Source organism: Symsagittifera roscoffensis, chromosome 3 (genome assembly GCF_963678635.1).
Source record: "Symsagittifera roscoffensis chromosome 3, txSymRosc1.1, whole genome shotgun sequence".
Classification (NCBI taxonomy): Eukaryota; Metazoa; Xenacoelomorpha; order Acoela; family Convolutidae; genus Symsagittifera; species Symsagittifera roscoffensis.
The window spans coordinates 69237275-69255473 of record NC_087064.1 but is presented as its reverse complement, the minus strand read 5'-3'; the positions used below and the strand labels follow the sequence as shown (position 1 = coordinate 69255473).

Below are 18199 nucleotides of genomic sequence, written 5' to 3'. Positions count from 1 at the left end.
TTTTTCTGGACTATTTTGTATTGGACTGTTGTATATTGTAACAAACCTTTTTCTATTTTTATTAGTAAAAAAAACGTTTTTATACTTGCGAAGCGAGTGTATTAGTACAAACCTTCTTTTTTTCCAATTTAAATCGCAAATATTGGTGCCACTTTTGGGATACATTTACAGCTCCGTCATAGCATGGGCTTCAGAATTTTTCTAGCTCAATATATCTCACAATTTTTTTTGAAATGCATAATGTATACAATTTGGCCTTATGCTTTGCGATTTGTTTCATGCAAAGTTAGTGTGGATGCCTTAAGTTGGTTATAATCCTCATTATAACTTGCAAGATTGCGTTTTTTTTATTTGGTGCCACTTTTGTTGAATGGCACTGGCAATTTATTAGCATATGTAGCTGCTTAATTCGTGACTAGTGTTTTTCGGTTGTTATTCTTGGTGGATAGTGCGTGAGACTTCAAAATCTCTTGATTGCAGTAGGTCGATCCCTAAACATACTTGACCAATATGTGATGAACCCAAATCGGCTTCCAAAAAAAATTTGCCACTCCAACCTCTCCATCTTGTTTGTACAGACTGCGACGAAATAATAAAGAAAACTTTTGCCCAATAGGGACAAATTCTCTACTCAATCCCTACACCAGTCCGCGCATTGTCCTTATTACGTACCGTGCGATATATGCCACAAAATTTCAAAAAGTAGATTGGTGATTCCCGAAGTAAATATATCATAAGTTATCGAAACTTGACGGATAATCATCTGTCTCTCAAATTTTGCAGTGACTCCTTGCCGCTATCAACAACAGATTGCTTCAGCTGCTAAATGAAATACGACTTCTCCGACCCTTGAAATTAAATTTTCCAAAAGCAAAGATCCAGTTTTTTATTATTACGTTTTTACACAGTTTTGTACCTTTATATTTTTTCTCTTCCTTGTTTATTTGTCTTATTGGTTTATTGTCTGGAAAACTTCTGGCCCAAGAAGAATTTTCGCAAAAGCCCACAGAAGAAAACTCTGTAAGCTATGGCAAATCAAACGCAGAAAATCGTACATTCTTTTTTCATCGTGGTGGGACTGTGTAATACACATATAATATGTCAAAAAGGTTGAAAAAGGTACCATTCCCCCATTTTGTAGTCGTTCTTACGTGTAAAAGGGGACCCCCTGGTAGCCTGCGGATCACACCAGGTGGACATAAAACTAAGACTTGGGATTAATTAACTCCCAAATTTCCATTTTTTCAATGTTTACTTTGCTTTTAAAAACTGTTTTGTACAAATGATGTTTCCCAAATGGTGTAAAGAAAAGCAACCTCATTATAATGGTGTAAAACAAAAACCAATTTATATCTCTAGAATTAGAGTACGACCCAGTATCAAACTGAAATTGCCTCAACGCAGACCCGGCACCAGAACCGGTAAAAATATCCAGGCCTTTGCATAAAAGGCAAACCAGAATTAGAAAGAGGCACATAAACCCAGCCTCTCTGCCTTTGAAGATGGCCTGCCAAAGGAAGCAGGGAAGTAGCCGAGCGGTTACGTGTACAGAAAGAGCGCGAGATGAAACTATCTCACCATAATCCTCAATTGTTTACGACTCTGAAGTATTCCTTGAAGCCGGACTTCAAGTGGCAGCTTCAGGGGACTTTTGAAGCAAAAAATTTTGCCACGGGTTACACAACCACCCTGTCTCGAAAAATTATTCAATAACGAGTATTTTTCACTCAGCGCAGAGAACAACTACTTTAAACTGAAGAAGCGAACTCAAAGGGAGTACTGAGTGAAATCGGATGAGACAACTCTGCGCGTCCCATTCAATTGAATCACCGCTTTTTCCGAAAAGGACGATCAACATGACGTGGATCAGCTGACAAAAGCATTGGAAAAAATGCGACTGAAAAACAAAAGAAAAAGGGAAACAAAAAAGGAATTGCAGAGACAATTAGAGGCAGCTGGAAAAAAAAGATGAAAGTATTAAGAAACTAAAATGTGATTTTGGAGAACAAACATAGATTTTTGTCCAACTAACGTTTTTAAAAGTTTTTTCTTTTTTCAAGTTCACCTTAACATTTTTACTTTAAGCAAATTATTTTATAATTGGATTCACGTTTAAGCAGTGCCTTTTTGAGGGACTGCCTTCACAACTGTTCATCTGAAAAGTGGGCGAGTTGTAGTCTTCGAACTGCTACACTAATATCAAAGGCTTGTTTTAATTGTTAACAAAAACTTCGATTCGACTCTTTCTATTCTAAATTCGTTTGCACCTTAAGATAAGAATGCATTTTTAGTTTAACATTTGCTTGAGATTTTGACTGAAGTATTTAACTTAAAACCTTTAAAGTCAAACCAAATATCTAAATTTTCAATTTCTAATCATTTTTTATTCTTTTTTATTATTTTTAAGTTGGAAAGAGGCAATGAATTAAAAAAAAAAGTGCAACAGATGATCAAGAGAACTTAATATTTATCCACGACGCCAGTCAGGCGGAGTGTGCTTTTGTTTTAGCTTTGAAAACAGATAAATCCCCCACTGCTCTGAATTTTAAAGTAACTAAAGCAGGTGAGTTCCCCTAGTTAAATCAAATATCATTTTTTTAATATAAAAAAAGTCGATAAAACGCAAATGTTTGTCTCCTGATCTTAAGGAGGATTAGAGGTTAAAAGAGGACTGAAGTCTAATAGGTGACGAGAAAATCAAACTAAAATGGAATTGGTTGAGCCTGCCTGCATTTTTCAGTGACTATAATTTATTTAGCCCAAACAGACGGCTGAGCTATTCTATTCTTTTTCTTACTTCTTTCTCAAAAAAATAAAAACAAATTTTTTGTTCTCGTAATTTTTTTACAGTCACTCAATACTAAAAAAACTTTAAGTATAATAGTTTCTTAAGTTAAATATATCAATTCGAACGGACACCGAGAGCAATCACCCTCGAATCGGACAAACTTCTCAATTGACAGCGGTCGCTGGACATTGTACCCGATTTTCGACGAGCAGCGGACAATAACTTCTTCCCCATCTTCTCTCCACTAACTCACATTTAATTATTGTAAGAGAGAAAAGTACTAAAATAATAAATCAGAACTCACATACCATTGGTAAAAGTTAACAATAGATGAACAGTTGTGCATAAACTTTAAACATTTCTTTTTTAATCATCCTTTTTAATTTATCTGTTTAAATAAGTATCATTTTAACTCTAGGACCAGATCGACTATGATGTATCATTTAATCTAATCGAGACTTATAACTTTAGATACTGATTGAAACAAAAGGATGTATCAATCGACCCATTGTTTTTAGTAAAACAGCAAAGAAAAGAGAATTTAAACAGGTGGGTGTTTTAAACATCGTAAATATGGTTATTGGGTCCATTGACATGAGTTCTAGAAAGAGCTATCGAGATATGCTCAAAATAATTTAAATGTATTTTTAGGCGTCAACAATACAGAGACGCAGCAGCACTTTAAACAACAGAGAATCGACAGATATTCAGTCTGATATTTTGAATGACGTCGAAAACGCGAAGTTAGTGGGGTCGGCAGCTGGACCGAAACTTTTACACGAAGAGAGGAGGGATGCAGGTCAGAAGGAGACTTCTGGAAAGGGGTTTTGGTCCAATTACAGCACACTACAGACAGAGCACAGCAGTAGTGGGGGTACTGTCACCAGTAGAAATGATAGTATTATTAGTAGTACCTTGCCGAGTAAACTGAAAGCGAAGGACTTGGAGAAAATGATACTGGAGTATGCCAAACAGAATCCACATGCAGACATTCGCATTGTGAGTAGACTACTTATATAAATGTTAGTTGATTTTTCTTTTGATTACTGTTATATATTTTTCTTCTTAATAGAGTAGTTCTATTATATGTAATTCGATCTTATAGTTTTATGTAATTAATCCTGGTCATTTAATTAGCTAATACCGATTTGTTGGCAAGATCAGTAATCTTGAGCAACTTAAATGAAAAAAAAAATCAGTGCCTTCTAGCCTAATTAGATTTTTGATACATGCGTTTTAAGTTCTCAAATGAGTTGAAAATTGGTTTCTGACGTCAACATGAGCAGTTATAGGCTGAGCAGCTTCGATCAGATTCATCGATCGAAAAAATTTTGCCAACAATTTCACCTTAAATTAATTGTCATGCTGTTTGTAGGTGAAGAAGGTGTCCAAGAGCAAATCCCGTTCCAAAGACTTCATCATCTCTCCCTCATCCAATTCGAATAAGAAGAACAAAGACAAGAGTACATCGGCGGATTCGGACTATCAGCAGCAGCAGGGAGATCCGGTGGAATTTGAGGGCTTCCTGCACGTGACTCTGTGTCTGCACAGACCCATAAGTGTGGCCAACGAAGTGGCACTCGACTTCTCCCTCGAGAGTGTCGGAAAAAACATGAGGTCAGTGGCTATATGCTCTTTACGTCGCGCACCATTAGCCTCAATCGACACATCTCACTAATCATTACATGTGATTTCTTGAGAATTCATTTTTTAAAAACCAATATGGGTAGTTGATTGAAACGGATTTTATTTGGCTGCTTATTTGTCAGCGCAGTTGCCAAAGCGCGGAATTTTCCTATGATTTAAACTTTTACTTAAAAATTAATATTTAAAATCCTTTCAAATAATTAAAAACCCTTTCAATGCATTCCCGTTTTGCGCTAATAATTGCGTTCCAAGAATTTTGGCTGAAGTTTTAATAATATTCTTTCGATAAATTTTTAACTAAATTTTGGAACTTTTTTTTATAAATATATTTTTTAATTTTTGCATTTTTTATTCGGAAAATCAATAGCGTGCTCCTAATTTTATAAAATTTTGATTCTTTCCGATTGTAATGATTTAAAATACTGAGGCGTAAAAAATGATCAGATTTTCCTTTTTCACAAACGCTTCTTTCGCCTTGTTTTAGTTTGTCATGTTAGCTTTCATGAATAAAAAGGGTTAGTCGCACCTAATTTGTAATATTGTTATTTGAAAAAGATGTCGATGTTTGTTTCTACAGTAAAATTTTTATGCTGCGATTCTGGCACATTTTTCAAATCTCAAAATTGTCACTCAAAGGTTTTTCGAAATGGAAGAGCCTTGCAGAGCTTTCATTCTTTCTTTACAGTTGCGAGCACATAATCACGATCTGTGGCATTCGAATTTTTATAGCATCTGTTTTCTGCTTTATTTGTGGCTAGTGTTTGTGATTTATTAAGCGTCCGCGGCTGAGTGGTTAGTGCGTGAGACTCATAAACTCTGGGTCGCAGTAGGTCGGAGATCGAATCGGACCCAGACTAATTCGAGGCATATTTCTACTTTTTCTTTTTGCTTTTTAAAGAGCTGCTTTGTCGGGTTCTCGCTAATGTTTGCGAAGCAAAGCTTCGCCCTGTCTAAAAACTTGGAACTTGTAAAATATTCAAAAAAGCTAATCATGTTTTTGTCTCCTTGAACTAATTGACAATTCGCAAACTGTCTGCTGGTTTCGTTTGTCAGTTTCAGAGTGTTCATTTTTTCTTAGAAACTTGAAAAGTATTCAAAAAAGTCAATCACGTTTTTTTCTCGAGCTCATTGACATTTTGTTTGTTAGTTTTGAGCGGAGCAAGAGTGAGAACAGAACCACATTCTACTTGCCGTATGGGAGTGAGCATGCAGTGAGGTGTCACAGCGGTGACTGCAGGAGGGTGGTGGTGAGCAAACTGCTGCAGAAGTTCCACGTGGCAGACGACCCCAGAAAGTACGCTCTCTTCCACGACACAACATCTCCATCAGACCCCACAGGTCAGTGGAGTCTATACGGGTAGTAGAGTAAGGCTAATTTGTCATCTGGCATCCTGGGTCATCCTGTCATCAGTCATATTTTTTAATCCCCCATGGCAAAATTTTGTCAATATGTTGAAAGTTTCTACAAGCTTATCTGTTGAATTAGTGTCTTTATAGGGACGAGTGTTGGCAGGAGGGGTTATAGTTATTTATATAAAACCGCTAAATGAGATTGATATGCCGTGGAATCATTGCAACATGGTATAGTTTCTACTGTCTTCAAGTGAAAAATTTGTGCAGAGATTTTAAAAACCTAGTTTTGTCTCATTATCGATTTTAAAGGCAAGGGACAGACATGATTTGATCGACATACTTTGGCACTACTGTTAATAGCACAATGAGATAATGTCGAATAATCTTGAGCTTTAATTTCCGGCTAGCTAATTTCGCTACTCGAGTATGATTGGGTATTGGGTTATTTGTTGCCAGTGAGACGCAGGAAGGTTGGTGATGATGAGAGGCCTCTGCTGATGGTGCTGCTTCTCAACAGGGGAGGGGGAGGTGCCAGTGAGGAAAAACACTCTTTCGTGTTGGAGGAGAACGAACAGCCGGACATACAGGTCTGTTTTTCCAGATCAAGTTCGAAATCGGAGTGTTATCTGAGAAAAAAATAGTGGAATTCGTCATTGTTTCGGAGCGAAAAGCGGGAGCTGGAAAATTTTTGACCCGAAATTGTGGATTTCAAATGGCTGACTTGAAAAACGACTGACACACTTTTCATTTTTTTTCAGCTCTTATGGTTTAATATATCTGTTGAATTGAATTAACCACTAAAAAATGTTGCTTTTTAGTGGGACTGTTTCTCGGAACACGAATTGGAGATGTTTCTGGACATCCTACGCATAGAAGAGGAGCAGCACATGGCTATGATTAAAGAGAAGTATCAGGAACAGAAGCGACAGCTGCAGGAAAAACTCACCCTTCTCACCAACTACCTCGAGGCTACCAAGGACGACAGCATGTGCACAACAGACAGCAGTGACGCTACAACACAGGATTACACAAGTGATGATTTAATAGCGCATGATTATGCAAACGATGGCGTAATAACAAATGATTATGCAAAATACAAGATACACGCAGACGACACGAATCAGAGTCCAAACTCGGCAGATTATATGTCGGCAAATACGACGCTTGCCTCATGCACTATATCAGACTCAAGTGCATAGATTCACTAATTGCACATAAGACATTGGACCATCAATTGACAAATTGGACCATAAAATGACAAATTGATCATTGACAGTCGCTCAAAGCATATATTTTCACATTTTCTACGACAATTTCTTCTTTCCTAAAATGAATTCAGATTACAAAATTATGTTTTTAGTAGTTTCTGTTGAGGTTCTTTCGATTTAGAGTGTTCACGTAAGAGTATTTCTTTCAACAATTTTTTTGCTAATTTTTTTCTTCAGTAAAATACCTCGAGTCATAGAAAGGCAACCTTTTGTATCCCCAAACAAATAACGGAATGTGAGTTTTGGCTTGAAATGTGGGTACTATTGTGTTAGAAAACTGTAGAGCAGAGAAAATAGCACAAAAATGCTTTTATCATACGATCAGGTCACTTTTTTCCAGCCCACGCAAGTTTCTGTCCAATTTCTGCTCAAATCAATTCAGAGATTTGGTAGCATGTGTTTCATCCGCTTAATTGAAGATCGTTCTTTGCTGCTTGGTAGTTACCATTTAAGTACATGGTGAAAAAAGTTCATCATCTATTAGGTCTCAGTGGGCTGGCTAATGGGCTGTCGAAGTCTTTGCTTATGAATTTGGTGGTTAATTGTTCTCCAACACAATTCAATTTGTGTAAAATGTTTGAGGTACTTTTTCGTATTTACACTGGCCCGAGTTAGTTGTTTTTTTTATACGAATCAACAATTTTTGCAGTCCAACAGGCAAATGAAAGTGCTCATTTGATGGAATTTTTCCAATATCATTTTTATTGGCAATTAAATTGCATCTGTTCTATCTGCCTTAGGGTGGCTAGTATTTGCTTATTGTCGAGCGATCATGGTGCCGATGGGAGTGTGTGTGTCTGCATGTTTCGAGCAAAAATTATATTTTCAAGGCTTTTGTTTACCTTTTCTTCATTTCATTTTAAAAAAATTTTTTGGTTTCTTTCCAGTTTGCGTAGTGCATCTTCGCCTCTTGTTGTTTTTGCTGGAAAGCCTAGAAAGTTTTTGCTGGAAAGCCTAGAATTTCGATAGTAAAAAAAATTCTTTACAATTCTTTACAATTGACGTAAAAAAATTCTTTACAATTTTTTACAATTTTCGTTTTTTTTTCGATTTTTTCCGTTCCTGTATTTTGTTCCCAGAAAGCACTGAAAATTGTTTAAAACGATGTAAGCCTATTACAAGCCTGCTCTGTTTTGTTTGTTTTCTTTAACAAGCTTGTTTTATGCTATGTTTATTACACTGGGGAGCTTACGAGCGCTGTGTGTTAGCACGAACCTTCTTTTTTCCAACCTAACTCGCAAATAAAAGTGTTCATCAAAGTGTCACTTATTTAATGGCACTTTTGCTATGATCACGATCTGTAGAATCAGAACTTTCATAGCAACTGTTCGCTGTCTTATTTGTGGCTAGTGTTTGTGAGAGACTCATAATCTCTAGGTTGCTGATCGAATCCGAGAATTAGCTGCATTGTTACTAATTCTAGGCCCATAACTACTTTTTCTTTTAGCACTATATAGATCTGCTTTTTTGTCCTGTTATCGCTAGTATTTGCAAAACGCAGCTTCGCCTCTGTGTAATTAAAGAAACTTTAACTTTTCTGCGCTTCTAATCAGCGTTCGTTGTCATAATTTATATCTATTATCAAAACTTTGTTTCGGCTGAAAAAACCCCCATGCACAAACAGTTAAGCCCAAATATTTTAACATAAAAAGTTATGTCTCAGAAAAGAAAGATTTTGACTTTTCTCGAAAACGAACCTCCTAAATTTGATTTTCTTTATTGCTACAAAAAATGGGTTGTGGTAAGTCCCCTTTATAAAACAGTTATGCCCAAATTTTTCTACATGAAAAGTTATGACCCTCGGAACAATAAATCCTTAGATTTTTTGACTTTTTTGAAGTTTTTTGACGTTTCTCGAAAACGGCCTGGAAAAAGCGGAGGTTTTGATTTCAATTTTAAAAAATGAGTTGAGGTAAGATCTTTTGCTCTAGCGGCTCAGCCCAAACTCAATAACGAGAAAAGCGATGACCATTAGAAAATTCGTACTTGTGACTTTTTGCTTGTTTTTGCAAACATTTTGACTTTTCTCCAAAATTACCCTCCCAAATCTGAGATAATGGTTTCAATTGGTAGAACAGGTTGTGATCAACTTCCTTGCATAAGGAGATACGTCACATTACAAGCAAACTTTCGGTCATCGGAAAAGTCAAATTTTCGATTTTTGAACAATTTAAAAAAAAAACGTTTTTGTTTTTTCTCGAAAACTTCCTTCACGAATCTGAGATTTTGGTTTCAATGGGTAGAAAGAGTTGTGAAAGCCCCTCCTGCATAATTGATTACGTCCATTTTTCTGGCGCAAAAAGTTGTGACCCTTGTAAAAGTCAAAACTTTGGTTTTTGATCGTTTTTGACTTGTCTAGAAAACTACCATGCCTAAACCCAGATTTTGCGTTCAAATAAATGAAAAGAAGGGTTGAGTGAAGAAGCTCCCACGTGTAAGCGATCACATCCAAAGTTCATAACACAAAAAAATTTGGCCTTCAGAAAAGTCAATGTGTCGATTTCTTGTCGGTCTTAGAAACTTTTAGACTTTTCGAAAACAACTCAATCTGATATCAATGTTTTAATCGGGGCAAAAGGTTGTGGGAAGTCTCCCTGCATACAATACGATGCTCTAAAGTTTGAACACAAAAATATTTTACTGGGAAAATAACAATCTTTTTCACTCATATTTCATTAGAGCAGCAACTAAGGTTTTCGGTGAAGCCCAATTTTTAAAATTACCTACTTCATCCCGCACAAGTGCAATAAATTCAAAAGTTATCAAATAGGTACCTCTAGCTTCAGCTGGGACTTTAGTTTATCAGCACAGTTTTCGTTCCGACCATTTTTGGAGCTTTTAGCGCCTTATTAGGTATCAAAAAGATCAAAATTTTCAGTAACAAAAATTTGAAACGTTTCAACAAAGAGTTTTTGAAGTTTCATAAAATAAATTTTTGAACCATTTTTTTTTCGTTTTTCTTGTTATTTTTCTAATAACTGTTTTTTTTCTCTTTGCCTGTTTTACTATGACTGTCAAATATGTCCAAGCTTTAATTTTTTGTTCCGATCCTTTTATCTCACCTCGCAGAAAAAAACTACACTAATTTGAAAAAAAAATTGGTTTTTATACGATTATGGTCGGAATATTCTGTGCTACTTGCACAATAACCAGCTATCCTTGTTATAAATTGCCTATTGGTCCAGTTTTCCAAGCTTGTTTCATTAAAGAATGCCAAGCAAAAATCCGAAATTATCGAAATTGATAGGCGTTGTTGTTCGAAGAAAGCAAAAGTCTCTCATATTCTTATTAAAATAAACGAAAAATAAAAAAGGTACCTTTCGATACGATTCAGCTGTTTTTTTCGTAATTGGGGATTTTCTATCACGATGAGAAAAAAACAATATTGGGGGTATTTAGATAGATTTATTTGGATTTGATATGCTCTATAAAGCTCGAATAAAAAAATCACCGAGTCTTCATGCTTCCAAACCAGTGCTTCTTGTAAAAAAAAAAAACTATAAATTTAGGCTGGTCAATCGTTTTACGCTGTTGAACGTAAACATAAATAAATCTTGCGAATGGAACATGTATTGAGCTGAGGCATGGTGTGAACCAGCTGAGGACTATCAGAGCTGGTCGAAATCCAAAGAAAGGATTGACTGGCGAAATTTAAGAACAAACTGAAACCCCTTGTCGAATTAGAACAAACAGATCGAAGCCAGACTAAGATATTTAAAGGTACTTTCTTTTTTAATCTGCAGATCCAGACACTCGTTTTTTATCTTGTACGTGTAAAAACAAGAGCGCGTTCAGAAGTTCAATCATTGTTTTTGAGAAATATCAAAATAATTTTAAAATTCTGTGAAAATGTTTGTAAAAAATCTGTTTATCAGATTTAATTGACCAAAATTTTTCTTCGTTTCTGTTGATCTCTTTGTTCCAAGTAACCCCAGAGAGCGGAACATTTTTTCTGATTTGGGCATGTTTTCCGTAGTCAGATTCCACAAACTACCGCCAGACTTTATAGAATAGTATCTCATATTCAAGCGTTTTCAGGTGTGATTCGGGGTGTCCTACAATTTAATGACCATACAATTTAACACCGTAACAGCTGAAAAACTGTTAAATAACTTTTGAAAATTCCAAGGTTTCAATTTTTTGAGATTTCTTAGTTTTTAATTGCTTTCTTGAATTGCTGTAATCGGAGCAAGCTGTGCTATTTCACAGCTTTTCGGTCGATTAAAATAATTCACGGAAATTTCACAAAAAAATCAAAAATTGATTTTCCTTCAGCTGCAATCACGCTTTTTCTCTGCGCGACTGATGATTGACGTCAAATTTGAAATCTTAAATGATCACGTCCCATATATGAGTCTTCACTACATTCATCGTTTCTGTAAAAACATGGGCTCTAAATCGATTTTGAAATCACAATTTTATCCAAATCTGTAGTTTTGATCATGGTTTATATTCTACGCTTCTTGAGTCTCCATTTTGTCCCATGACATTTCATGCAGTGCAGTCTTGAGTCGATGTGTCCCATCTGGCATAATAGGTGAGCACTGCTGTCGCCTTGGTGCTCTGATTGCCTGAGTACTTCATGCGGTCGTCTGCCACCAGTTCTCTGATCACTTCTTCGGCCCATCGTACTATCTGCTTACTAACCGGGTAGTTCCTACCTGTGGACAAGGGCATTCCTTCTAATGATACGTTCAGACAGTCACTGTGGTGCTGAAGCAAACGGGATCACTAAGGTTATTGAAAATCTTTTGACTGCATTGATTTTTCAGTACATACTATCGGATCTCTTTATCTATTTCCCGTACTGGATACTTAATTACGAACTGTCACCCATATATTGAATTAATTCAACGGTTAAGCATATGCGAATACCTAGTAAAGACAGTTAGAAAGGGGGTTAGAGGTCCGTTTTATCTGACAAGTTTTCAAAGTCCCAGGTGTTTCGCTATCAAAACATATAACCAAATTCTTGAAACGATTATAGAATATAAAAAGAGATAAGAGTAGTTGGGAAAAAAAGTACGCCCAGGAGATTTTTTCTGAATAAATTTTTTTGGCATATTTTTAAATTAAATATTGACTTAACTTAACATTTGGTCGTCAAGTTCATCAAATTCTAGGCGTTGACCAAATCAAATTCTAGACGTTTTGTCACTGATATTTTGATTCTTAGTTACATTTTCTTTTACTTAATTTTTATTACTCTTATTTTTACCGTTTCATTTTTTGTTTTGATTATGATTTGAATGCAAGAATCTAACAATTTTAGTTCTTGATGGCTTGGGAGAGAATTGCTTTCTACAGTTTAAACTTCAACGATAAAAAATTTGCTTTCAACCTGAATTCTTTTTTTATAATAACCATTTTCAAAGCCCCTTAATTAAGTTTCTTGTTTAACCATTGTTATGGAAAATCAGTTAGTTTCAAATATAACCCCTTTCTTTCTTAATTTTCTTCAATCCTCACTTCTCTGCAAACCCGACGACGGTTTTTTTGTTCTAAATTCGACTGTTCTACTCGGATAACACTCATTGATACTCAGCTCTGAAAATGCATGAGAACCAAGATACACTTATTGATCGCACGTTTGCTTTTCCTGAGTGGTTAAACTACAAATTGCTATTTTTGGAATAGTTTTACTTATCATAAAAAATTGTTTCTAAACGATATCTAGTTACCCATGTTGACCTCCATTCGCAAACAAACATTTTCCGATAAAAATTTTTTGCATGCAAAATTTAATTTTTTGTATGCATAACGTAGTCCTAGATACAATAATAATGGCTTTTTTCTTTTCTCTTAATTTTTTTTGTTCAAAAACACTGAAAATTCCTATTTCTTTTGTATTGCGTGTTTTTGTATGCCTTGATCAATGTCTTATAATTTGAAAATTCAAAAATTAAAAATAGTCATCATTGAAACATTTTGCCAAAAATTAAAAGGTTGTTACTTTTGTTATATGATTTGTGAAAGTCAGCTCGAAGACAATTCAGGTCGTTTTGCGTGCATTGTAAATGCAAGACCGTCCAACCTTTGTTGCTTTGAAAAACCAAGGTCTTTGTCACTTGTGCTCGGTTGCAAACACAACCGAAAGTTTGTCAGAAATTAAATCTAGCAACAAAAACCAACTTTTTGGTTTATGGAGAAAATCCCTATCATACTAGGGGCCCAGCTGAAAGCTGGAGAGACCTGTTTGATTATTTTAATATTGATTATTTTAAAATTGTGTTAAAATTTCAGGTTTCTCAAGTCGATAGCGCCCTTCCTACGCAAAAAAAGTGAAAGAGAAGCTTATGCATTCATTGGTAACGCTTTGGTAAAAAGTTTTCATGAGGGAACTTTTCAAGTCCATAGGTGTTTCCCTAGACAATAGGGGCCCAGCTGGAAGCTGGCGAGACCTGTTTGGTTATTTCAGAAAAAACGTTATACAAATTTTGATGAAAACGTAAGCATAGCGGATTCTATTGTCTAAAAAATACACACAATAAGTATATTGAATCTTTGTTCCAATGCCAAAAAACTTTTAAAAAAACTTTTCCTAAGTGTACAGCTCTTCCCCGAGACAAATTAAGGACCAGCCGCTTGGGCAGGGGAGTTTCCTACAAACTGGTCTATCGATTAAACCCTTAATCCCAAATCTGGATGGGTAGTTTTTGAAGAAATCGAAAAAGTTTGAAAAAAATGGCCTAAAAACCGAAAAATTGACTATTCCTAAGTGTATAGCTCTTCCCCTAGACAAATTAGGGACGAGCCGTTTGTGTAGGGGGGGGGGTTCCTACAACCTGGTCTATCGATTAAACCCTTAATCCCAAATCTGGACGGGTAGTTTTCGAGGAAATCGGAAAGATTTGAAAAAAGGCCAAAAAAGTCAAAAAAAGTGACTTTTCCTAAGTCTATAGCTCTTCCCCTAGGCAAGTTAAGGACCAGGAGCTTGTGCGGGGGAGTTTCCTTCAACCTGGTCTATCGATTAAACCCTTAATTCCAAATCTGGATGGGTAGTTTTTGAGGAAATCGATAATTTCCGAAAAAATAGGCAAAAAAATCAAAAAAGTGACTTTTCCTAAGTCTATAGCTCTTCCCCTAAGCAAATTAGGGACCAGCCGCTTGTGCATGGGGGGTTCCTACAACCTGGTCTATCGATTAAACCCTTAATCCCAAATCTGGACGGGTAGTTTTTGAGGAAATCGGAAAGATTTGAAAAAAGGCCAAAAAAGTCAAAAAAGTGACTTTTCCTAAGTCTATAGCTCTTCCCCTAGGCAAGTTAAGGACCAGCCGCTTGTGCGGGAGAGTTTCCTACAACCTGGTCTATCGATTAAACCCTTAATTCCAAATCTGGATGGGTAGTTTCTGAGGAAATCGATAATTTCCGAAAAAATAGGCAAAAAAAATCAAAAAAGTGACTTTTCCTAAGTCTATAGCTCTTCCCCTAAGCAAATTAGGGACCAGCCGCTTGTGCATGGGAGTTTCCTACAACCTGGTCTATCGATTAAACCCTTAATCCCAAATCTGGACGGGTAGTTTTTGAGCAAATCGAAAATTTCCGAAAAAATGGGCAAAAAGTGAAAAAAGTACCGAGTTGTGAAGCTTTTCTAAGACCGTAGGGGGTGGGGTAGGGTAAAAATTGCCCTAAATTTTATGCAGGCAGGTACGTGAAACGCTACTGAGTCCATTGGTACCACTTTTATGAGAATCTGACGAGTAGTTTTTTGGGAAAGCGAATTTTTCGAAAAAGCGTCTCAAAAAAAAAAAAAAAAAAAAAAAAAAACAGATCTCATCTGGAAAAAAAAAACGTTTTCATAATACCTGTTTAATAAATCAAACAGGAACTATTTCCATTTATGGGAAAATAATTATCATATAGTTTTCATACAATTTTCTGTACGTATGGAATTGTATGAAAAGAAATTTCGCATTTATGAGAATTGTATGAGAAGCATTTTTGGTCAACCCGGGTAGAGTTATTGATTAATTTTTAAAACAACAAATCTGAGTCATATTGGAGATTACCATTAGGCCTGACTTATGTTCCCTGACCTGTTCATCACTGATGTGTACCACTTTGACACATGACAGACAGATGAAGGCAGAGTGGGTGTGGAACTCACAGATGTGACTGAGGAAGTCACTCAGGGATCCATACTTCACCACCACTTCGTCCTCGTCCCACTCCTTATAGTCATTGTTACTAGTACCAACAGTTTCTTCAAGTCCATCCACGTCATCAAAACAGATCCGACCACTAGACCTGAATTAAAACATATCTTGCCAAGCACAAATGCAGACTTAAAAGAAAAAATGCAGCAAAAAAAACAGCAGAAATTACTGCATGATTTGCAGCTGAAATGCAGCAAAATTGCAGCAGAAAATGGTTGTTTTATACCAAAGTATAAATTTGTTACTCTTGCGATAAGCAAGGGTATTGCAATCGGGTACTAGACTTTTATTCTCCTGTAAACAACTTAATGCGCAGATTTCGCACGTGAAATTGTTACAGGTGTTTTACTGGAGAGAAAATGTAGTGGATGCTTGTTAGGCATGGGCCGTATATGCCTGTTTTGAGTTCCTTTAACAGTATTTTTGTGCCGAAAAAATTAGGTATTTTTTGACGCTTGAGTGTCGCATTTATTTCCGTCGGCTTGTTTTCCAAAAATTTTTAAAATTTTTTCTTCTTTTCTTGTAAGAATGGTTGAAGTCTTACAGTAAGTGTTGGAAAAAATCGAAATTTTTAAAATTTGTTTTTTCGTTATTTGTTTTAGTTTGCACAAAAAGTTTGTTTTGAACCTTTGATGCTTTTGATTGTTCAATCAGCTGTTTTTTTCTGGTGTAAGTTAATGAATTCATAAATTTTCGCAATTTTTTCTTTTCTGAATTTTTTTTACAACAAATCAAAAGATGAGTTCATCGCTTTTGAGTCCATATTGTTTTGAAAAGTAGCTATTTCAATAGAAAAACGAGAACGAAACAAGCCCGAATTGCCTCCAAATCAAAAGTACTTAAATAGTCTTAAATTGAAAGGCTATCCGAGTTCATCGTTTTGCAATGTCAAGTTGAGTTACTATCTGCTAAGTTTCCTAATGCATTTATTGAGTCTCTCCATATTTGGGTAGTTTCAACAAAATAAAAACTAGTCAAATAAAGTTTTCTGTTAGCTAATGAAAAAAGAATTTTTCGTCTAGCTAATTTTGATCGGATTTTGGGCGTTATCCGTTTTCAAGTGTTGTTGTTAGTAAATTCAGGAAAGGGGACTTGAAAATTTCTAATTTTTTTTTAAAATCGTTTTTCGGCTCAACCGGTATCTGCTTAAAGATTGTCGGCTTAAATGCCACATCTCTGAATTTTTTTTGCTTTTGGTTGTTTTCTTGATTTTTCTTTTCTTGCTTCCGCATATTGATTTTAAAAGTGCAAGTGTTATTCTTTCTAGTCTCAGGTGGGACTTAAAACTGCAAAAAAATTTTATGAAACCATTTTTTCTGCTGAACTTGTGTCTGCTCAAAGATTTTTGGCTTTGTTTCTTCCTCGTAAGTTTTGTTCCGTTGCTAAATTAATACTCAAATGTCTGGCATAATAGCCTAGAATGAACTTATATCGAGACATACGAAAATTTAATTTTTGGTAAGATAATTTTTTCCAACGTTTTCTACTTCCTCGACTTAATTTTTATGTATGTGTTCAATCGCAAGTGGTGCGAAGCTCAGCTTCGCCTCTGCGTTGAAATTTGCAATTATAAACACTGATCGTTAAAAAAACGCGATGTTGCTCTAAGAAACGTCTTCAAAATTTGATCTGTTACAGCGCTGTAAAATAGAAAAATAATTCGTTGTGATCGACTGATAAAGACTTTTGATTAGTATATTTCAAGTTTTTTTTTAATTGCTTCCAGGGAAATGTCTTTTGTTTTTTTTCCCCACGGAAAAACCTAAGGTGACTTATTTTCTAAATTATATTTTTATGGCATCAATAAAACTCCCAAAGCAGCAGAATTATAACCTTCTCGGTGCATACAATCAAAATTTTAGAAAATAACCAGTGAAGCTATCCTATTAACTTCAACTTATGTTTGACTGATATACTAGTAATAAAGTATAAAAAATGTGTTTAAAATTAGAAACAATTTAGAAGTAAAATTTAATTTAACACCTATTATATCTACGGTAAAATTACCTCTGTTTTATTGTTCCGACTTTCGATACGAAAGTAACGGAATATATGTGCTCGGGGTGGGTTTCTTTTTCTTCAGTTAAATTTCTACTTTTTAACTAGACATTTTTGACGGAATTTTTTTTATATCATTCGAAAGGTATTGTTGTCCTGAGCTCAAATTTGAAAAGATACTTCTCCTGTGATCATTTTTCGTAAAATTATGGGGGTTTAAAGATTGCCATTTTGGCCAATTTGGGACAATTAACGCACGATATATTTCGCGCTATTAACGCGTAAGCGGAGAGTTAATCCGTCTCAGAAATCGTTCCAAATTGGCTTAACGAAGCTTATTTGCCAATAATTATTTGTTACAAGTACCGAAATCTATCCTATTGTATTTTACATGGCGTGTGGGGGGATGATTTTCATAAAAAATTTCAAATTTTAGAAAAAAAATCTTCATTTTATTTTATTACTTTTAATTTTTAAATGTTATTACTGCTTCATAAACCTTAATAGGCAGTCGGAACATTCAGGGCTTCGCCCTGATACCAGCATTCTTGTCGTAATTTAGGCACACTTATCGTAAGAACTCACTAAAACTCTTTCTATGACGTAGTATTTTCATTACCCTTGCCGTTAGCAAAGCTATTGCGGACGGGTACAAGGCTTTATTTCCGTATACAAATTTGTTCACAGCTTTCATCTGCTTTCGAACCCATCAAAAGTTTCTAATCTGGACAGATTGTTTATATAGATAATGATCTCTATTTTTCAGTGTTTTCTGTACAAAACTTGTTATTTTTCCAACGTTAGTAATAAACCATTTTCAGAAAGAATAACTTACAGCCAGATCACAGCTTAATCGAAACGAGATTAACAGTTATTCTAGATGCTTTGAATATAGGCAAAAGTCGTAGCAATACAAGCAACTTATCAATTGTTATAACCAATGTTACTTTGCATTGCCTAAGACCATTAGCTTTTCTCTGGTCAAGTC

General features: G+C 35.4%; 1 protein-coding gene across 3 annotated transcripts in view; it reads left to right on the top strand.

Annotated features, from left to right (window-relative positions):
• LOC134841305 (uncharacterized) overlaps positions 1-7139 on the top strand; it is a 40075-nt gene extending 32936 nt beyond the window's left edge. For all 3 annotated transcript variants that reach the window (XM_063857199.1, XM_063857200.1, XM_063857201.1), the window contains 5 exons: positions 3440-3787; positions 4164-4405; positions 5583-5773; positions 6245-6375; positions 6607-7139. In XM_063857199.1, coding sequence (XP_063713269.1) covers positions 3440-3787; positions 4164-4405; positions 5583-5773; positions 6245-6375; positions 6607-6987 — 1293 coding nt within the window. In that variant the 3' untranslated portion in view covers positions 6988-7139. The remainder of the gene's footprint in view (positions 1-3439; positions 3788-4163; positions 4406-5582; positions 5774-6244; positions 6376-6606) is intronic.
• Positions 7140-18199: the final 11060 nt, after the last annotated feature.